Source organism: Echeneis naucrates, chromosome 12 (assembly GCF_900963305.1).
Source record: "Echeneis naucrates chromosome 12, fEcheNa1.1, whole genome shotgun sequence".
Classification (NCBI taxonomy): domain Eukaryota; kingdom Metazoa; phylum Chordata; class Actinopteri; order Carangiformes; family Echeneidae; genus Echeneis; species Echeneis naucrates.
In genome coordinates, this window is record NC_042522.1 from 9,634,639 (window position 1) to 9,657,960 (window position 23,322).

Below are 23,322 nucleotides of genomic sequence, written 5' to 3' on the forward strand. Positions count from 1 at the left end.
TCATGTATGTTTTGCACATCGAACATTAAACAGAAATTATTCTGTGCAAAATGACTTCATTAAAGTCTGTGGCAATGGTGATTTTTCCCTATTTGGCAGCACGGCAGCATGAATCTGAATTTGAATCATAGTGGTTAGTGTTGTTGAAGGTTGCAAGGTTAGTTACCCGGCCTGGGGCTTTTCTGTGTGCAGAGTATATTCTCTCTGTGCTTCCCTCCTGCCACAGTCTAAATTGTCCGTAGGTCTGAGTGTGAGTGTGAGGCGTTGTTTGTCTCAATCTGTCTCTGTATGATGGACTGGCGACCTGTCCAGGGTCCGAACCCCTCACTCAGTGTGAGCTGGGATTGGCTCCAGGACCCCCTGCGACCCGGAAAAGGATAATGAATGAATGTACAGCACCTTTCACCGACTTGTGGACCACCGTCTGAATCCAGGCCTAGTGATAGTGTCCTATCCAAACGTGAACATCTGTCATGCATGCCATTTCTAGCCTTCACAGCAATGGTTACACAATGCTTCCACAATGCTTCTGAGCCATTCGCTGTGTCTCCAGTCAGACAGCGAGATAGCACAAATAAAAGAAGGCTGTGGAAAACATCATCTCAACTTAAACCTTTCTCAACTCAGCATGAAGTCTTCCAGAAACTTTCACTGGTGGTGTCACTGTAGCAAGTTACCAGAAGTCTGAACGGATGACTAAACTAACTATTCCCCTTAGTTCTTTCTCTTTCTCCTCTGATCTCCAAGGCAACAAGGCTAATGCCCCAGACCGTTACTGTAACTATGTTGTAATTAATATATATATATATATATATATTTAATAGCAATACTTTATTAACTTCTGATAGCCAATAACTGATGCCCCGTCTATGCTTCAACTGTGGGCCAGAAACGGGATTAAAGAAAAATTATGTTTCATTTCAAAGCAGTTGGTAACACGCATGGTGAGCTGCTGCTGTTAGCAATTTAGAGGATTAATGTCAGAACAAAGTTAAGCTACACTTTTGTTTCAAATACTTTACTGCACTTTTTAAAGGCCCTCTAGAATACTAATTACTTTTTATCGATGAGGATGCAGAAAATATGGAATAACTCAGGTACAGTTATGCTCATAAGTTTATATACCCTGGCAAATGTTTTGGCCTGCTATTTTACATACAAGTTGACACACATTGGTTGAAATGCCTGTTCAGGATAGCTGTCCTGTGATTTGCTTGCTTGGAATTAGTGTCTCCCAATGAAATGCCAGTGAGTTTAAGGGCTTGACCGACTGCTGCACATTTCATCCACTGCTGCTCGGACTCTGATCGGATTCTGAGTCATTTGAAAAGTACAGGAAGGACCAAAGGACCTGTCAGAGAAGGCATGAAAAAGCAAAGGAATATAAAAATATCTCCAAAGACTTAAAAATACAAATTTGTAGTGTTTAAACTTTGTTAACACCAGGCCAAGTTGAGGTAGACCTACTGATTAAATAAACATTCAGGATGCAAAGAAGGCAAGTCCAATAACTTAAGTTGGACCAACCCACACATAAGGGTTAGTCCAACAAGGAGGCACTTGTACAAAAATGGGCTCTGTGGTCGAGGTGCCAGAAGAAAGCCATTACTGCTCCAATGTCCCAAAACAGCCCGCTTATAATATGCCAAACAGCAGCTAAACAAGCCTCAAACCTTCTGGAAGAAAGACATTTGGATGACACAAAATGATGCTTTATGGTCACAACCGTAAATGCTTTCTTTGGAGAGGCATTAACAAGGCCTGCGATGAAAAGAGCACCATCCCTACTGGAAGGGATGGAGTGGGAGTTGAAGTAGCACTGAGGATTCAGTCAAAACTGATGGTGAGATCAATGCAGCACATGAAAATACTGAAGGACAATCTGCAATCACCAGCCCAAAAACTGCACATGGGACACACTTGGACTTTCCAACATGACAATGATCCAAAGCACAATGCCAAGTCGACCCATCAATGGCTGCAGCAGAAAAAAGGGAATGTTCTGGAGTGGCCATCAAAACCATTGAGCCACTTTGGGGAGATCTCAAATGTGCAATTTATGCAAAACAGGCCAAGAATTCACAGGACCTGAGGTTTTGTTTTGTTTTGTGTTTTTCTTTTGCCAAGAAGAATGGACAGCTTCACTAGCTGAGAAAATGAAGTTAGTCATCCACAACAGACAGCAGGCTGTCGTGGATACTAAAAGGGGCAATACACAGTATTAACAACAAACTTTTGAAACGGGTTCCTCTCAGTATTTCCTTTATTGTTATGTTTTATTAATGTCTGGGCTGTTTTGAGATGCCTGATAATTGAAGTCGAATCCCATTTAAAATAAATGCCTGATGGCTAATGCTCTCTTTAAAGACTGGTAACATTTTCCATATTCTGCATAGCTGCAAATTTGATAAGGCAGCTGCAGCTAGGGTTGTATAATTTGGGCTGTTGATTCAGTGATGATATCCAACAAGAATTTTGTTAATGTTTTACATTTCATTTACTTCATGTATATAACAAGTTAATCAGGAAACATGGTAAGCTGTTTAAGTTTTGCATGCCTCTAAGAAATTATTCCATCTGTGAGAGAGAGCCTAAGATGAAAGGAGCACAAAGTCTAAATAGCTGAAGGATAAAACAGGATTACTTTTCACACAGCAGAAAGTGGGAAGAGGAATTATTTATTAGAGTCAAACTTAATGTTTCCAACTTGTTCAACATCTTGGTACTTTTTATTATATTCATGCTCACTGGATTGCCTGCTTCCTTTGATGGCAGCTGAAAAATGAAGCTCCAGTATGTAGATACCTCAGAGATAAATTCACCTGACGTGACGTCACACACCGTCAGCACCACTGAGCGGGACATGGTCTTATAAAAATTACCTCTGTCGCATGCAGTCAAAATAGGCAGAAAAAAGGGAGAGAGGAAGTGTAACAGAGCAACAAAAGGATCAAAGATAGTTCTCCAATCTCTTTTATTGGCCATCACATTCCACGGTTTGTTTTGAATCAGTGGGTTGAATTAATCCATGCTTGGCTTGATTCAGTTTTTTTTTTTTTTTTACGCTGCTGCAGCATCAAGCAGATTAGATCAGTAAGGCTTTGTAGAGGTCTATTATCTAATATAAGTAAATTACATGATATCATGAATTTATGAAGTGTACAGTTTCTTAATTGGAAATTGTGAGCTTTCACTTTCATTGCAGTGTCCTGAACGATGGGAAAAATGGCGCTGTGACCTTCAGCACCTCAGTTTTACTTTGTCAGCAATTTATGTTGCAACAATGCAACATCATTATTATTATTTACTGTCTAGATGGTTAAAACAAAATCATTAAATTCTGGAAGAGACCTACAACTACACAAATTCACACCCCTCAACAAAGCGTTATGTTTGTCCTCTTTTGTTTGTGCTATTTCAGTGGGATTTCTTTACAATCAACGTGGACAGCAAAACACCTTTGTACAAAATAAAAAGACTTGCCTTTGCTCCATTTATGCATTTTGCATGATCTGTATTCAGTTAGATGTGCATACACAGTTAAAGTGTGTGTTTGATTATAAGACAAAGAGAAAAGGAGAGGGCACATTTAATTAGCAGAATTCAGTTAAATCTACTAAATTAAGAGTTTACCTAATATTAACTAACAACATTTGGAAACAAGGAACCACTTAAATATATTGTGCAAAATTTGAACAGTGTCCATATCTGATTATCTTCATGTGTTGACATCACAGCAGAATGACCTTTTTCCCCACAGCTTTAATTACATTAAACTGATGCAGACAGATGTCAACAAAAGGGCACAGGGCAGGACTGACCTTTCTCCTTTCCTTCAGATAGCAGTGTTGGGGTGGGGTGCAATGTGGGAGCTTTCGTGACTTGACAAAGTCTAGCCCTGGAGTCACCGAATTTGCACACAAATACATTTGAATGTGGACCTTCCTTAAAATCCATTTTTGCAGCTGTTTTTATCATTGGCTCTCGTTGCTGCAGCATCATGTCACCAAGCAGCAAAAATTAAACACAAGACCCCCCCCTGCAATGTGGTAACATTTACACGGCCGAGATTTAATTTTCTCTGGGATTGAAGGGCGAGGCAGTGACATGTTGGTGTTGTGATGATTACCGAAGTCAGGGAGTGATATAAGCCATCCATCATCTTCCGACTAGCCCGCATGAAAACCAGCATACAAAGACAGTGAAGGCAGTCAGCTGTAGGGTAAGGAGCATAAACGTAAGCACCAGTGTTGCAGACAGTTATAAGGAAGCGTCTCTTCCCGCTGAGCTCTGACAATCAGAGACGTCTTTAGCTTGTGCTGGTCTGTTCCCTGAGGATGTTTGCGACACTATTTAGAATGCACAGTCGATCACTCTAACACTCAGACAGTGCCCTCTTCAGCGTTTTGTGATGGAAAAGAGTTTACTTTGAATAAAAACAAAGTGGTTTCTACTAAAATGAATTTTCATATCCCATTAATTATTTTCCATTACAGCAACAAAGTGCTTCACCTCAGCCTGCTTGTAAGAGTGGTGTAATTACATAACATCTATTTCTATAAAAAATTTTAGTAATAAAATAAAAAGATTTGTGTGGGGCAGAGTAAAATAAGACTCCTCTTCAATCCAAACTATAAGACATTCATGAGTTTTTTTATATGAAAAATATATTTCATTCAATTCCCAGGCCTGGGGCCTTTCTGTGTGGAGTTTGCATGTTCTCCCTGTGTTTGTGTGGGTTTCCTCCCACCAGCCAAAGACATCATGTTCGGGTTAAATTGTGACTCTAAAGTGTCCGTAGGTCTGAGTGTGAGTGGTTGTTGGTCTCTCTCTGTCTCTTTGTGTTGGCCCTGTGATGGGCTGGTGACCTGTCCAGGGTGACCCCGCCCTCATCCAGTGTAAGAAGGGATAGGCTCCAGCAACCCCCACAACCCAGAAGCAGATAAGCAGTATAAGATGAGCGAGTAAAGTAGAGTAAGACTTAATGGTAAGGATGAGAGATCATGGTCACATCAACTAGGGATTTGGCTTCAAAACTACACAGAGATTTAAAAAGATATACAACTACCACCATTATTTCAGCATACTCAGTTATTACCACTGATTCACTCCGCACAACACACTGTTTCAACACACAACAGTGACACCAAGCACAGTGAGGGTAAAGAAGGGTGAGGAGATTTTCCATCTTGAAGTGCAGTGTCTTTTCATTAAGCCCGTTTTCTTTCATTTCGAGAAGTATCTCCACACAGGTCACTCTCTCAAGTCACTAACTACTGATAGAAGCTCATTGTCTCGCTCAAGCATGTCTCTGAAGACGTGTCTCCTCTTTCTCCAACAGTAGTGGCCATGGCAACCCGTTCAAGATAATATGGACAAGGTGGCCAATGAGAAGGGTAAACAGCCAGTACCTCAGGCTTTCATGGCCACAAGGTTACACAAGTTCTTTCACTGAAAGATGCAAATACACAAAGTTAAATGTCAGGTAACTTACGATTATTAGGTAGTCAGTACTTATACGCTGTATACAGACTATATGTGATTCAATCAGACCTTGATTTTACTGCAGTTTGCGTTTCTCATTTTGATCATGACACTTCAGACTAAATAAATGCTGAGAAACTCCTTTCAGCTGATGTGATTTCCACCACGTTGTCTGCTAAATCAACGAAATATGTCACGATCATATGGTGCATCAAAGCATGTCTAACCAGTCAGTGGTTTTCTTCAAAAAATTTCAGCAATGTCAAAGAAAAGTGGATATTTAATGCAGAGGATATATTGTATAAGTAAACCTTTAGAATTATGTATATAAAAAGGGTTTTTTATGCCTGAATTTCAATTATCAGCTAAAATTTTTAATAACAATGTTTTGAGAATATTTTCTTTTTGAGGATTTTTAAACAGTTCCAGGTTTGTTTTGATAAAATCATCTGACACCTTGATGAGCAGTATTGTGCCTTGTTCTAAAAGTCCTTTCTCGTTGTGCCAAAAGTCTTCATTAAAGGCCTAATTTGGCAAAGTTTCTGCTATGAAGATGTTCAAATTCACAAGGTATGAAACCTACTTTTGATTTGTTTTTACTCTTGTGTTTGTACAAGCAGGCGGTATTTGAGTCTGCCATAAAATTCCTTAGGGATAAGGGGAAACATGACCATGAATAGATCCAAGTGGATCTCTGTTTTACACACATCTGATGTCCTTTCAGAGGAGGATGTGTCTAATCTGAGAGCAGTGCAGGTTCTCTCCTGCTGAGAGTTGAACCCCGACCTCTGGAGACCGCTCAGAGCTCATCAGCTAGAGTGTTGCCATTTGCCAGTGCAAAAATAGAAACACTCTTAGCAAGGCACGAATACATCAACATTAACGTCACTTTAATATTTACGCATTTTCTAAAAGTGTAGTTTGGATTTTACATTATGGCAGGGTGCTGTAAATGGGGTCATTTCCACTCTTCACATTCCTTCATCCCTCAAATGTTTCAAAGTGACTGCTCCATGTAAAGACTAAAATTTCATACACTTAATTTATATCTTTATATCAAATCTTTTTGTAAAGACAAAATTCTATTTTATCAGTTTTAGACATAGCGCACTTCTGCTTGCACCCAATAATATTTGTAATATTTCTAATAACACAGCAACAAACCCTAACCCAACAGACAGAATGATAATTCAGTAAATTACCATAAATAGAATTGCGCTTCATTATTTTGTGTTTTCACACCTGGCAGCTACCTGAACGTCATCAATGCTCTTTCCTTTGCAGTTGTCTACTTAAAATTGGAAAAGTATGATTAATGCTTCATTTAAATGATGAACCTTCACATCGGATCAGGTCTTGCAATCCTGCAACAGCAGCATACTGTACATCCAGTTTTACATTGTGTTTGTGTGACTAAGAAGAAAATGACTTTCACTTCGTGTGAAATTCTCAATGTTCACTTTAGGTTGATCAATAGCAGAAATTTTATTGCAGATTTTCAATGTACCCACAGTTGTCAGCTCAATTTTGTTTCTTTTGTGGGTGTTTATATTTACACACAGTTAATACAGAGTCTGGTATATTTATAAAATATATTTAGGGACTTTATTTACTGGGCACATATTTTAATGATCTTGCCTCAGGCACTTGCAATCCAAGAAATAAACCGTGACCATGCTACTGCCCTCAACAGAGAGAGCTTTGCAGAATAATTAGCTCCTTGGAGAGGCTCTATATAGATACGTTCCTGACCCATTGTAATGGCTGCCATGTCTGAGAATTTTAAATACAGAGGCTAATTTTTGTACAATAATTTCCTGCCCACCCACTTGAGTGTGCACACACAAAAGCGTCTGTGTCTGTGAATGTGGGAGGTTGTCAACTGCTGTGCACTTTTGTTGGCTGGTCCTATCATTCCATTGAGACGGTGGCTAGCCATTCTGCTGTAGGTGAAGCCTGGTGTTCACTGAAGCATCAAAAAAAAAAAAACCCTGGGTAGACAGGCAGACAGGACCATGTGCCTCATTCATAGGTTTGTTTCTTTTACCCACAGGATGTGAGTTTGAATGTGCTTGCATGCACTAAAAAGCCCACCATTTCCTACTTGTTTCAGTATTTCTAAATTGCGACATGTATGAATACATGGCTTTAGGGCACCAATCCAGAAAAAAGAAAGGAAGAACTAGGGCAAAACACAACAACAACCAAAAAAAAAAAAAAAAAAAAAAAAAACATTTAAGCTCTGGAAACTCAGGTTTGACAGTTTTCAGAACCTCAATATTATACATATGAAGTCAAGAAAACAAATTGAAGGGTGAAGCAGGAAAAGCAACAAGGAAAGCCCATGTCGTATCATGGTACATTAAAACTTCCTCCACCTCCTGTCTTTCCTTTCTTTCTGCTTTTAATAATAGTTACTAACAACACCTCACATTGAGATGCATGGCTGAGTGTGTGCGCCTGTGTGGGTCCTCTATAATAGGTGCCCGTGTAATTGGCTGGTTGATGGTCTGAGCACTAACAGGCATGAGATGAAGAGCTCTGGGGAGGAGACGTGAAACCTCATTCACTTTCGGTTGCCATGTCACCATGACAAACCCATCTATAAGGAGAGCAGACAAAGCTCTGCTCTACAGAAATGGATCCCTTACAATCTAAAATTAACATAAGTGTGTACCTGGTTAATATCTGTAAAGCAGATAAAATGTCACTAAGTCAGATATATGATGTGTTAGTTAAACTGAAAATGTCATATTGTCTTTACTTCTCTCCTTATCAAAATAACAACAAAAGCAATAGACAGCCCCTAAATATTTGGAGGACACTGATTTGTTTTTGAAAATGCTTTAAGAAGTGCTGACTCCTTATTGATGGTGTAAAAATTCTAATTCATTTATAATTTTTTTTTATCTCCCACTGTGAATAATGCTATGTCATTTCAATAATAACAATAAGAATACAATGGAATCCCTAAATGATAAAATCTTCTCTCCTCCTGTTTTTGTTCTCTGTCCAGCCCATGAGTCTGCACTCCTCTCTTTCACGCTCGCTCTCACTGCCTCTGCTCCTCTTTCTGCCCCCCCCATCTCTCCCTCTCTTAACCTCTTAACCCTAACCCTTATCCCTGAGCCCGGTTCTGCCCAAGGTTTTCTGCCTCTTCAAGGAAGTTTTTCCTTGCCACTTTGGCCAAGTGCTTGCTCTTGGAGGGATCTGTTGGGTCATACAGCAGGCCGAGACCAACGTCTTTATGGAGTTGTTAAAAAGTGCCTTGACTAACTTTGCTATTATTTGGTGCTTTATAAATATTTTATTTGATTTGATTTCCTCAACACAAACAATGAAGGCCACATTGTCCATTTTAAAGGAAGTAAAGCATCAATCCGCCAAATAGCAATTGGGCCTTCTAATTTTTCAAGTTCAAACACCTTGAAACAACTATTTTGACGGCCCACTTGGTGAATCAGAAGAATTTGGAGACAGCAATGCTTTTGTGGCAGGATCGCTGAAAAATTCTTTCAAAGGTAATTTCATCACAGGTCAAAGACGCCTGTTTTTTAGAGTGAGAGAGAGTGAATTATACTCCGAGTTGTAGGTCAGCGGCAAAACAGAATTATTGCTCTCTTTTATTTAATACAAAAAGTTGAGAAATTGCAAAATTTTTTAAGCTGCAAGCTGCGTTGAATAGGCCTTCACACCCCTGGCAACTTGGATGCCCCCTGGACTCACTCCCAACCATTAACACTGAAAACATTTCACTGGGAGCAGCGTGGGTGCCAGTGCCAGTATCCACTACGTGGCGCCAGTGAGCACACCCACAAATTATGTTATGTTGTAGTGTAGACAGCCTGTTGAAAATCACATCAATCCGACAACGTTTGTAAGAAGCAGTTGACGCTCTGAGTCTGACTCGCTATGGACACGTAGAAGTGTAAAGGATGGGAATCTAAACATGTATAAAATTTGTGGCAGACTGGACAGTGTATGTTGGACTTCCTGTTATGAGTGTCCACTGTGTGGCGTCATGTCTTTTGACTTATTTATTTTCTTCTTTCAGCTTTTCCCTGTTCAGGCTCGCCACAGCAAGTCAGCTTCCTGCAACTTGCATGATTGATTTGGTTAGTTTTACGCTGGATGCCCTTCCTGATGTAACCCTCCATTTATCCAGGCTTGGGACCATGAGCGAGCGCCTTGTGGTTGGAGTTTCTTGTCAGGGAATAGAACCCAGGTCTCCTGCATACTGAGTGGGTATGCTCACCACTTTACTAACAAAGCCTTTGTTTTTCTTTAATATTCCAGATCAAAAAAAGAACAATGCCAGTCTTCACTAGTACCAATGGAACTCGCTCTTTGTAGCAGAATTTCTTTTGTTAAGCTGCTGTTCTGCCCTTTCATTAAATTTGATGTGGAATTTTTTATGGTTGAAAAGTCTTGGTGCCTCCAATTAGCTGACACTGGACAAGAATGTTTTTGTTGTTGTTGTTGTTTGACTGAGGCAAACTTAAAATGGCTGTGTTACTTTCAACTGTTGAAAGCACATTTCTATTCTTCCTTCATGTTTTTTACAGCAGCCAGTGTTGATCACAGCGCACGCACATTTGTGTGATGTCATGTACATGAGACCTCAAGGATAAAAAAGGCTTCTCCTTACAGTCCACATGAAGTAACACTGCAGTCTCTCGGGTCACAATGTAACACAGTAGTAACATATTGTTATTTGGAGTCATAACTTTAATCACTGCTTGGAAATTATAATATAATTATAAGTATATTAAAGTACTCCCATACCAAAAATGTAATCAGATTACTTTTTTTAGGAATCAGGGTAATTTAACATTTCAGTTAAGTTCCTAAGTTACCCGTTAGTGCCAAATGATGATACTGAGTGAAATCATTTGGCTGAAAGTGGAAGGTGGAGTTTGATGATTATGAGGCGTTGTCTATAAGGTCTGACTCAGTAATGACACATTGACGTGTTCAGGGCACGACTCTGATTATGTTATTAGGTCTCTCACACTGTTGAGTGCTCCGGCCCTGATTACTGAATTATATATTTCCCATTTTACTGCAAATAGCCTGTTGGTGCCATGTTGAGAGTACCAGGGGTTGTGACTTTGTTGTTGCTCCGATGGTACCATTTAATTGTGTTGCAGTTAGTGACAAGTGTCTAAGAAGAGTGGGGTATGTTTTATGAAGTTGCTCTGTGGTTTTAAGGTGTTTTGTTTTTTTTTTGGACTGGTTGTTAATTGTTGATATGCTGTTTGTTGTCCATCTGTAGTTCAGTTATTTTTGACTCATCTGACTCTGAGCGTCTCAGTCCAGCTCTGTCTAAAGAGAGTGAAAGGGAGAGAGAGTTGCAATGCGCTGATCCCCCAACTGATTTATCAGCAAAGAACCATCTAATCTAAACTGTTCAGGGTTTTAGATAGCCGATCAGAGTGAACCTATGTGAGGCCAAAGCCATACCTTGAGCCCTCCACACTCTGCTGCAGATCCCTGGTCCACTCCAGTGATGTAAATACCCAAAGCATATTCTGCTCCGCCCCGGATCATCAGCCCGAGAGAGCGGCCGTCATCCAAAACCAAGTTGACCTGTTAAAAAACAGAAAACAGAAACAGAGTTAAATATCGTCGACACTCTGAACCAAGTTCGCCTTAAGTACCATCATTTGAAAATTATATTTGCAGTCTCAATTGTGTTGCTTGACAGGCTGCCAGATTTTCTGTGGTGTTGATCGGTTCACTGTGAAATGGAGATGTGAAACACAATGCACAGAGAAAATGACAGCCCTGCTCTGAGCCCGGATTTGTGGGCAGATAATAAAGAATATCAGGAACTACTTAAATGTGGTTAGTAATGAGGAGGCGGAATATGTCCTGACTGGAGGAATGATGGTTGGAATAGGTCAATTAGTTTGTTAAAGGCTCATCTTCAATCAAAAAAAACAATCCTTATTTGTACAGTTGCCACATGCCACAAAAATGTAGCATAATTCAAAGGAAAGCCAGCAGTTGAGCATACACACTGCTGTATTTAGATGTAATGGCATCTATCCAGCAGCTCAACTCTACCATTTACATTCAAAACGCTTCCCCTCTCTTGAGGACAAACAGCTTTGGGTTGAATGTACAGAGGCTTTGTTCCAAAAAGGCAAGCAAAGCCCAAACGTTTTTTTCACCATATATGTTGTAGTTATATGCCACATGTTTTAGTGACTTTAGTGACCTTTACTATGAGTCCGTAATAAAGTATCAATTTGCTGATAATCCATCACTTAGATTAGGGAGTGAAGATATAACCAAATCCTCAGGGATTAATGACACCGTCCACTCCCACTTTTCTGATCTTCTGCACAAATGAGATTCAATTCAAATCAATTGGCTTTTACCAAGTGAAGAATGATGTGTTTCACAGTGAAATGAGCCTGACATATCACTCTAAAAAGGAACTGGAGCAGCACTTGACATACAGGAGAGGATCTGACCTTGATGCACTGCATCAATAAAGTCTGCTTCTCAGACTTTTAGGCTCTGTTCAAGGTGAAATTGCTCATCACAGAGGCAGCATGCAGTGGTGTCTTTCTATGGAGGAATCACGGAAAGTCTCAAATACCACAAATACATATAAATGGAAGTTAGAGTCATTAGAGCTGGAACGTCATCTTCCTGTTTCTTAATAGATTTTAGAAGGTGATTTCTTCAGACAATAAAAAATGACTGATAGTCATTTTCACAGTAAAACAGATGAAGATCTGACCTTTCCTTCCATGACTTGATCTATTAAAGCCTTTAAAAAACTTGTTCTTATCTGGAGGCTACAGTCTGATGAAGGAGTCATTTGTCAGAACAATTCCTTACAATATTTGAACCCACTGGCAATGGCAGGTATAATCTACTCGTCTTTGCCTCTGGCTCACAGCATCGACTCCATGAAACTCTGCAGATACTTGCTTTGCTCCTGGACCGTCCCAGTCCATTATATCAGTAATCCATGAATGTCAGAGTCCTCATTGTTGATGACACATATTGGTGATTCCCAAATCTATACTTGCAGTCATTTATCTCGTAGAATTGAAACATAGTCTCAAAGACATGAACAGGTTGCCCTGGCATGCATATTAAAAAAATAATAATAATAAAAAAATCCCACCTCTGCCATTTACTAATGGCTTACTTTGGAAAACTCAGCATTTCCAAAATATGTACATTTTGAAAGAAAAGTGTATTTTTCCTTCAACGTGACCAGGCCCTTCATTCCTGGGTTTGATCTTATACAGTTGTGTCTTGCCAAGATTGAAAAAGAAAATCAGTTGGACCCTGGAAACCCAAACATGACATGCAAATATTTCTGTGAAACAATGGCTGTTCTTAAATTCCTGCTTCTGTGGGTTTGGCATCTGGCACAGAAATCTAACTTTCATTGGGTGCGTGTAGTGCCGCTGTCCTTTAGTAATTGTTTGCTGACTGAGGCAAGCCAGTGCTCAGTCAGAAAATGGAGGCATTTGCGTTCCCTTTGACATTTATGGAGAATAGTGTAAATTACCAGGCTCATCCATCTTTTATTGGCAGCACAAAGCAGCTTTTAGGGCTCATAGTATTCCCTGGCATCAGCTGTTATCATGGAATCGATTCAATACAACATGAATCTCCCAGTGGTCCAATATTTGTAAGCTACTGAATCTGTGGCAAAATTCACAGAGCTCCTCTTTGGGATGGACAAGAGAATTTGATGACAGATAGGATGAACTGTAATGAAATTAACATTGTGTGTATAAACATCTTACAGTATGTCATTAAAGTCAGGAGCATCACCTGTAACTACAATGAAAGACAGTCCATGCAGAGGAGGCAGCTTTGGACAGCGTCTCTAGGAATCAAAGCACCGCAGACATAAATGTAGCGTCAGCCTCATCTCAACTGACGTGACAGGACTTTGAATGCTTTTATTGCAGATGTGAAGCAGCTTGTGGGACGTGATTCAACTCTTTCCCAAACACGTTTGCTGAGCAGACTGCAGAGCGTCAACAGGCTGTCCTTTCCAGTTTGACACATGATGGCCCTCATCAGCTGCAGTATAAAAATGTAATCAGTGGCAGTTTTTTGTGCCGGAAAGAAATTGTCTTGCAGTTTGTCGAATGCAGAGCACAGTTTTTTGAGGGTCATCGCAATAGAAAGGGGAAATTAAAAGTTCAGATGTCATGTATTCTCTTCAGGTTAACGCCATCTACCTGACAACTCCCCCTTCACATGTCAACAAAACATCAGACAGGACCGGTGTCGCCTCTTTTTCTTCTAAATTACACATTCACTGAAATAGGAAATAAGTATTAACTGGAGTATAGAATCCATAACAGACAAACTGTCTAGAGTACTAATATTTTTAAAACCTTATCTGCATGGCATTAACTGTAGCCTGTATTAATGTAGCTGAAGCAGTCAAGATTAATGTGAAGCTTTCAGCAGCTGAGAAATTGAAAGTTCTCGTGCAATAAATCTTTTAAACAGCTCTGTCAGCTCCTTCCCTGTGAGGCCTGAGGTGGTGAGAGGGTGGAGTTTTGCAGGAGTTAAGGCCCAATTACTGTTATTGTATATTTTTTCAGCGTACTTTGTCTGAGTCTCACTATCATCATTTATTTCTACTCTCCCCGTCTATCACAGTCAGCCTGGTCAGCCATGTTGGAACCATTGGTTACATAACTTTCTGACCTTCCAAAGTATAGAAGCTCTTCAAAGTGGCAATAGACCAGTATTTTTATTGAACCATTTAATAATGGCAACAGAACTGAGATACAATTGGAGCGTCTAATGGTTCCTAAAAAGCCTCACTTCCTCAATCAGCCATTTTGTCTGCCTCTGAGTGTGAAAGCTTCTGAGACAAAGAGGGCTTGGCTTGACTGACAAAAGAAGTGGGTCTGGCATTGCACAGCCAAATAGAAAGAGTGCTTGTGTTTGTTTACCCAGTTATTTGAGATGCAGATGGAGCAAAAACTTCTAGCTGTACAAACCCAGTAGCCCAAAAGGAGCCAGAACATGCATGCAGCCCAGTGTTGGCGGCTAAAAGCCTGCTGACATTTTACAGCCACTGTAACATTTCCTGAGTAGTCCTGATGCCCTGATGATTCAGATTCATTTATTTCTACCAGACTTGTCATCTCCATACTTGTTCATACAGTCAGGTGTTTTAAGCACTAAGGCTATGGTTTCTACTTCATATTGGGCTACAGTCGTTTTGACAAGAGCCAGGCTGATAGCAGTACCCACATTGAGATCTCGTTTCTACCAATAATACGTCTTGGAAAAGAAAGGAAGGGTGAAATTGAAAAGTTTTCTGTTTCCACTTTAAAATCTATTTAAAGCTGCGAGTTGCTTATTTGATAGAAGCAAGATTCTGTAAATGATAGATAAAGTTCAAATATTCAGGAAGGGTTAGGAACGGAACGGTCATATCTGAAAACAACAGAAGTTTTTCATACATATAAAAATGACCATATCAGTGACTGAAATTATGGGCGTCTTCCCTCTGATTTAAGTTTATATGTAAAAAAATTAGCAAGTCACTCACAAAAAAATGCTGCTGCCATTCCTGAGTGAGAGTAGTTGATGAGCTGCATGTATAGTCAAGTGGAGGGACAGTGTGATGCCTGTTAGAGAAGCAATCTTTTATTCAGCAATTTTAAAGAAAGTTGTATCATTTTCTAGGATAATTTCTAGTTGGGATGTATACGTGAAACACTTTTAGACTCCATTGCTTACTTTGGCTCAGCTTAATATAACTTGCTTTTTTTCTATTCATGAATATTTCATTTGCAAGTAATTTAACAGTAGTAACTGCAAATGTGCTTAATGAGTGAAAATGAGGGAGAACAAGGAGTGCAAATGTTTTGAATGTATTTATGTCATGGCCACCTATAAAGGAATTGGAATTCTAAGTATGAATTATCTTCCAAAATGATAGACATTTAATTGAAAATGTATTGAAATGATTCCTCTAATATTATTTCTCTGACGATAAAAGTGAGATTTGCGTCAAAAAAAGGAGGCATTGAAAAAGCTGATCCATTGTTTTGCATTCCACACCAAACCTCACCTTCTTCTCGTCTCCCTCCTGCAGAAGCTGCATGTTGCTGCGCCGCTGGCTGTCGTTTCTCCTCAGGGTCGCACTGCGGTGCTCAGTCAGGTCAGGAGGAGGAGACACACTCCGACCCTGAGGGTCAACCCAGGTATAAACATGGTTGGTGACATAACCACCAGGAATTCGCCCAACTGAACGCACAGAGAGACAAAGCTTTTTACTGCCCTTCAGCACCTAGGAAGGAGGAGAGGAGAGAGAGAGAGAGAGATCATCTTCAAAGAGCAGTGACGACATATAAATCAACATTCTAATCTATGTAATTTGATTTTATGAAGCCATAGCATACTCCCACATACTTGAATGCATGGGCACAAACATGGAGGTTAGAGTAATGAATATTAAAGAGGCACAATACCAAAACAAGCAGAGAAAGGTATTTGGCAGAAAATTAAAGATTATAGAAAAGATACCAATTTTTTCAAGCTTCTCCACCATCTAAACCCCCCGAAATGACCGAGCACAACACACAACAACAAGCACATTTCTAGTGAAAATTGCTGTTGGCTGTGCCTCATTGCCTTCTGATCGCTTGCTGTTCATGCAATCCCTCTGCAGATCAATGTATTCCCAGAGGTCTGCAGAAATCAAACTGTGGGTTGATCAAACAGTCCTTGTGCTCCACTAACAGACAGGACCTCTGCTTTAATCTCGGACTGAACAAGATCACATACGTTGCTGAATTTTAGACTGGCGTTACTGCAAGACCGTGCCCTCACCAGGGTATAATGCTTTCACTTTTCAAGTCATGAGTTTTGAAAGAAATGGTCTAAGGATTTGAAAGGTGTAGTTTAGGGTGTGTACGCAGCTCAAAAACTGAAATCAAAATACCGTTCAGTGTAACATCCAAAAAGGTGTGACTACATAATCGTATTCTCTGGACATGATTAGTGATTTTTGAGGTGAGATTTGATGAGATCCAAGGTAAACCGTGTGACAATCCAACAGGGAGGTGACTATCAAATCAAATGTAAAATAAAGTAACTGTAAGTGGTCTAATTGCTTGGCATCCTGAAAAACCACTGGATCAGGAAATAATTTCTCCAGATTGTGATGGTGACAGAGGGCATTGTTGTCACCCTCACAATCTACTGCAGCCTCTTCCTTTCAATGTGTGCCACTTGGATCAACGTTGCTAAACTAACTTAACTTTCTGCGCACTGTGATTATCCTTGTAACAGTAAAATGCCTGTTTCAGGCTGTAATCTGTTTACGTTTCTTATTTAAATCCATTCAATAAGCCAAAAAGTGCTGACTTGGAAAAAAAAAAAAACTCATTGTATCTGTGAAGTCAAAGCAAACCTGGCAAGTAAACAAAAACGCAGTTTTGTGCCCTTCTTCAGTGGATCACAAACAACCCATCAGCCATCTTTCCTCTATTTTCTACAAGGAACTTCTAGATGTTTCTGCTATGATGCCGACTAATCTATGCTCCAACCAGTGATGTCCATCACCATGAGCACGATGACCGAGGTGAATCCATTTCATGATCGACGATACTTCCACCTTGCTGCTCTGTATGGGCAGCATTGATGCACAACTGAAGAACTCAGATGACAACAGAGGGTCGGCGCACTTTACTCACACACGCACGAACAAAAAGGCACACAAAATCACAAAGTGTGAAGTCAAAAAATATAACAGCTTGTCTTCCCGATTTTATTACACTGTCAAAATTCTGACAGCATTGAGGAGGCAGTCCATGTAATATATATATATATATCCATATCCACTTTCATCACCTGAGGGGGGCCAAGTAATCCAGACTGCAGTCTTTTCAAAATGAACATGCGGCACATGGAGCAAAACGAAAGAATATTTCTTGGGGGGGAAAAAAAAAATGTGGAAAGTGGAGAGACAGCACAAAGGAAGGACTGCAGAAAACAAAAGTTAAAGTAGTGAATATTTTCATAGTTCACCTACTAGTCTGACATCCGTTAACACCTGAATTAATTTTTCTTTTGTGTGAAATGGTAAACTATTTATTTATTGTACAAATATCAGCAAAAACAGCATGAGCTGAAGTATGTGGGACGTACAGCACACTATTAATATGGAACTGGGACACAGCTATAACGGCTACAGTTTGTCTTTAAGAAACTGTTCCCACCAGTTAAATAGCATCAGTGTGATTTATAGTTGTAAACAGGGCGGTATCATGGCAAGGGCTGTTCTGGGGAAAAAAAAAAAAAAAAACTTAACTGCATTTGGGGGAAATGGAGGCACAAGCCAAAATGAGAAGTGTTAAGAAGCAATGAGAAACAGGAGTGCCAGGAGTTAGGGCAACATGACACCGAAGGAGAAAAGGAAAGATGGAGGGTAATGGAGGCGGCCGAGGGAGGGCAGCTGGTTTAACAGTTCACCCCATCCTGTGAATAAGAAACAGAGGTAATTGAAGAAGCAGCCGTGGTGCAATGGTCCTAATATATTGTCCCTGGTGAAAAGTGCTGATTGTGACACTGGGCCAGCGAGGAATGGGCTCTGCCTGCAATCAGAACAAACTGTCCTGCAAAATATTGGAAGATAGCGCAAAGCATAATAGGAAACGGCAATGGCAGGTAAGCTGCTTTCATATGATGCTGCAGAAAAAAAAACCCAAACAAACAAACAAAAAAAAAAAAAAAAACTATACGCCATCATGAGAGTCTTGGCAATCCATTTCATACACAAAAAGCTGACTACACAAAGCAGCAAAGAGGTGGAGACCACCCAGTTCCATGACTTAGAAATGCCTGGTCATATCCTGTAGGAGGTTTAAAAGGTAGCCACCGTCAGGAAAATTATAGCATACAAAACTTGATATGAGGCATGAAGATTTAAACTAAAGCCTGTTTATGCAAAGAGTCTATTAAATAGCCCAAATTGTGATGCGAACTCTGAGCTAAATCTCCAAAAAGCCATGAATAGAAATCATTGGCTTCTCTCATGTATTGATATGCAGACATGTAACACGACCACACAAATGTTTGCTTTCAAGCTGAATGGATGTAATTATTAGACAGAAGATATATTTTCACTAGATACTCACAACATATAAAATACTTTAGGCTCCAATAGTCTGAGACCATATGAGCCTTAACTGTGAATGGATGAAGCTGTAACAATCTGTGCCAGGTTTTACCTGTCTTCACCTGACTCTGCCCTGCTCGTCGGCCCAGTCACCTTCACTAGATTATCAGCAGCCTGCCCAGCATAAATAATCTGCTACTCCTCACACACTCTGCCAGATTGTTCTTGATACCATGTAAAGCTCTCTCACAGTCATCCCCTGATGAATCCCTCGTTGCTGACCTTGGCTGCTCCCGACAAGCCTGCCTCATCTCTGCTCTGGTAAACAATCCTGCCTTCTGAACCTGACCTCCAACTTTGCCTGCTCCCTGTCTGTGTTTCCTCCCTGGAGGTTCAGCTGGATCGAACCCTTGCCACTGGTTCTGATCTTCTGCCTGCAAAGATCTAGACTTCTTTGTGTCAGGTAGTGAAGGACTAGACTGCGTTGTGTTTACCTGCACCCTGGCACAAACTGTCTTTGGCTTCCAGCAAATGCAAGCCCGACTTCTGCATTCCCCGCTCATCTGCACAAGATCCGCCTGTCAGAGACTCTAGATTCATCCTGCGTATTTTCCTGTGCTGCTGTCTTGCCTTAAAAAAAGAGACAAAAGGAATCCTTCCTTTGTCATACTGCAATTGGGTCTTGAGTTTTACCCGTTGCAAAAACTGGAATTTTTTACATTACACTCAAAACCAATAATGACAATGGCAAAAACACATAATTATGGATGGTAATTACACTTTATCCAAAATCCAAACTGATATCTCTCAATTACAAAGAATAATTATATTAATTTAGCACTTTGTAAAAGTCCCATTTGGCAGCAATTTCAGGTCTCTCCTTGTTTCCATCAGCTTTCAACACCTGGATTTAGGCTGTTTATCCCATTCTTCCTGGCAGATCTTCTCTGGTTCTGTAAGACGCTGGGCCATCTCTCCAAAGCCTGACCTTTGGCTGCAAGGACAGTCCCACTTGGTCTGAAACCTTTCTCGGTTGTGTGCTTCACATGCACGGAATTGTGCTGTGAGCTGAACCGTGGTTGTCTGCATTCTACACCGGGATTTATTCAAGGACTGCTGTGGTTGCATTAATTCTCCCTGTCCCTGAGACTGAGAAGCTTCACTGTAAGGACAGCGGTACTCAGGTGATGAGCAGTACCTGGTGTTCATAGTGCTTGGAGTTTAGCCCAAAAGATTCACTTTTTGTCACATCAGATCAGAAGATCATCCTTCTTGTGCGCTCAGAGTCCTTTAAATGTTGTTTGGCAAACTGTAAGGCAGCTGTCATTTGACTTTTACTCTAAGTGGCTCCCATAAAGCCACTTTATCTGATTGATGGGAGTGCTGCAAAAATGCCCTCTCATCTCTGCAGAAGATGCTCTGTTAGAGTTAACACTGGGTTATCCATCAGCTTTGATTATGCATTTCATTTTTCATATATATACACACATACATATATCAATATATACAAATGAATAGAGTGGTTTGATTTTACAAGTCTAAACTGTATTGGAAGACACACATCAAAAGATGTTCTGTGGTTACAAGTTTTGATGATGGGAAAGAGCCCTGCCCAAATTCTCCCGTAGGTGAGAACTGACTGAGGTCTGGTGACTATCAAGGTCAAAGTCATGGCATGTCATTCTTATTATTTTCATCCTCTCCCTGCTGATGCGAGGGTAATGGCATACTCTTTTTCCACTCATTCTTCAGGTTTTCCCTTTAATTCAGATGAGATATATCATACATCCACTTGCTGCCAGTGAAAGACAGAGTGGTACAGGTGGGGTAAGCCTGCCTTATCGAAGCCATGCTCACGATTTCTGAAAAATGTTTACTGGACTCATCAGATGTCCATCCATTCATCCATCCATCCATCTTATACCGCTTTTCCATTTCCAGATCACGGGGGGCGGGGGGGGGACGACCCCATCTCATTCTGGATGAGGGTGGGGTCACCCTGGACAGGTCACCAGTCCATCACAGGGCCAACACACAGAGACAGACAGACAAACAACCACTCACACTCACACCCACAGATTATTCAGAGTCACCAGTTAACCCAAACCTGATGTCTTTGGTGGGAGGAAACCGGAGTAGCTGGAGGAAATTTGACCCGTTTTGACATTTGACAGCAGGAATAATAGACTAAAAATCATTCTTCTAGCCTGAAATTTGATGACATTTCCTAAAGTGACCCCATTTTTGCACACCGAGTACGAACATGTACCTCTTCAGATGGATTTTAGCTCCACCAGTGTCCAAACCAAGGAAAATTGTGGTTTTAGGGCATGTGACTGTGAAACTCTACAGCTGATGTCTGTGTGTGCTTTCTGTGGGACAGAGGTCACAGAGTTCAAGGGGGGGCCTTGAGATTGTCACCTGTTGTGACAGTCTCAAGGCCATTCAAGTGATTGAGACCATGGCTACAAGACTCACTACACAAGAGGCCCTCCTTGATCAGTTCTTCCAAAATGAGGAAGCTGACAGTGACTTGTAGGAGGATGTGTCAGAGCAGGAGGATAATGTGGAGGAAACCTCTGATCACAGCCCCTCAGATGAAGATGAATCTGATGGATAGGAGCAGGCAGCAAGGGAGACATTTATGTCCAAAAACAATAGTATAAAACAATCTCTCTTGGTCTTCAATTCCACACCGAACTGTAGGCAGGATGGAAGCGAAAAATGTCATTAGAATGACGCCAGGACCCACAAGACTGGCCACCTCCCATGCATCTGACATCCCTTCAGCAATGGAAAAATTGTCATTGAAATGACAAACATGGAGGGGGCGAAAAGGTCTGGTGAAGAATGGAAGACCATGGATGAGACTGACCTGCATGCTTACATGGGACTTCATGGGACTTCTAATACTGGCTGTTGTGTACAGGTCACAAGGTGAGGCTGCTTCTAGTCTGTGGAACGCCTAAATCGGAGGACCAATATTTCGAGCCACCATGACCCTGGACATGTTCCGTACCATATCGGCAGTGCTCAGATTTGACAATCGTGACACAAGAACTGCACGGCATGCTACAGACAAATTGGCAGCAATCAGGGATGTCTGGGACAAGTAGATGGAACGGCTGCCTCTCATGTACAATGCTGGTCCTGGGGCAATAGTCGACAAAAGACTGGCTCCATTCAGAGGTAAAGATTGTCTTTTTTTTGCTACGCTAATTAATCACTGCTTGACATATTATTCCCTTCATTTGTCATTTCTTATGCACTTCCATAGATAAAAGGGAAATTATGTTTCCACTGGGGAAAAAAAACAAAAAAAACAAATGGTGTTCAACAAATCAGAAGGTAAATTGAATAGAAAGATAAATGGTTTCCTCTTTTTGTGTATTCCCAGGTCACTGTCCTTTCTGTCAGTACATGCCAAGCAAGCCTGGAAATTATGGAATTTAGTTATGGGTTGTCTGTGATGCACGTTCCAGTTATGCTTGGAATATGCAAGTATACAGTGGGGAGCAAGGTGGGAGAGCACCAGAGAAAAAGCAGACATTTGTGTTGTTCTAGAGATGACAGAACGGCTAAGAGGACACAATGTAAGATGCAACAACTGTCATGAGCTTGGCCAGGCACTTATAACTAATAAAATCACAATGGTTGGCACTGTGGAACAACCGGAGCTGCCCCCCGCTCTGACTGCAACAACGTGAAGTGAGGTGTTTTCTTCCAAGTTTGCTTTCACTGAGGACGCCACAGTTGTTTCATATTAGCAAAAGAAGAACAAGAATGTCGCCCTCATGAGAACATTACATAAGGCTGCATAGGTGAGTGCTCGGGAGGACACAAAACCAACCATCATTCTTGATTACAATGTCAACAAAGGAGGAGTGGATAACCTGAAGTAACAAGTACAGCTGCAAGAGGAGCACCGCCCGCTGGCCTCCTGTGCTACTCTACAATATCACTGATCTATCTGCCTACGACGCCTTTGTTATATGGACTGAGCTGAAGCCAACCTGGAGGGCGGGCAGGAGGAACTGGAAGAGATTCTTTTTGGAGGAACTCAGAAGGGCCTTAGTTACTCCTTGCAGTGAAAAGCGACAGCAGCTTCAGCAGCAATGGTAAGGGCTGATCAGCAATCTGAGCCTAGCCCTGATCAAGCCCCACAAGAAGGCAATGAAAGGGGACAGAAAAGAAAGCGATGCAACTTCTGCCCTGCAAAACAGGGACAACCTGCTGCAGATGTGTGAAACATGTGTGCATGTTTCACACAAGGAAAGTCTCCTGCCACTGCTTTGAATGCAGAGACAACTTTGAAAGACAGAGACTTTTTTTGTTGTGTTTGGTGTTAATTAATGTTGAATTTTATGATATAGCAATGAGGGCAGCATTTAATGGTTGCAGTGGTTATAAATTGTTATTTTGTGAATTTCCAACTGTTCCAGAACATTCATTCAATAAGACATATTTAAGTCACTACGGCTGTTAGGTTTTAATTTCTTATGTTAAATGTTAATCCTGCATGTCAGATAGGCTATTTAATCATTCTAAATAGATCTGTGGTTTGAAATTTTGAATAGGCACTTAATATTAATTCTTGGGGTGGGTCAAACCTGCTCCTTACCCAAAAGGTTTCTGATATGTCCGGTTTGTAAGGGTTAATGAACAGTATCAGCATTTCAGCCACTTGTTGCTAGGGGGGGGGG

General features: G+C 40.8%; 1 protein-coding gene across 1 annotated transcript in view; it reads right to left on the reverse strand.

Moving 5' to 3' along the window:
• whrna (whirlin a) overlaps positions 1–23,322 on the reverse strand; it is a 133,713-nt gene that overhangs the window by 52,357 nt on the left and 58,034 nt on the right. Inside the window, exons 2-3 of the mRNA XM_029516036.1 lie at positions 15,569–15,787; positions 10,948–11,073 (exon numbers count right to left, since the gene is read on the reverse strand). Of these exons, the coding sequence (XP_029371896.1) occupies positions 10,948–11,073; positions 15,569–15,787 (345 nt within the window). The remainder of the gene's footprint in view (positions 1–10,947; positions 11,074–15,568; positions 15,788–23,322) is intronic.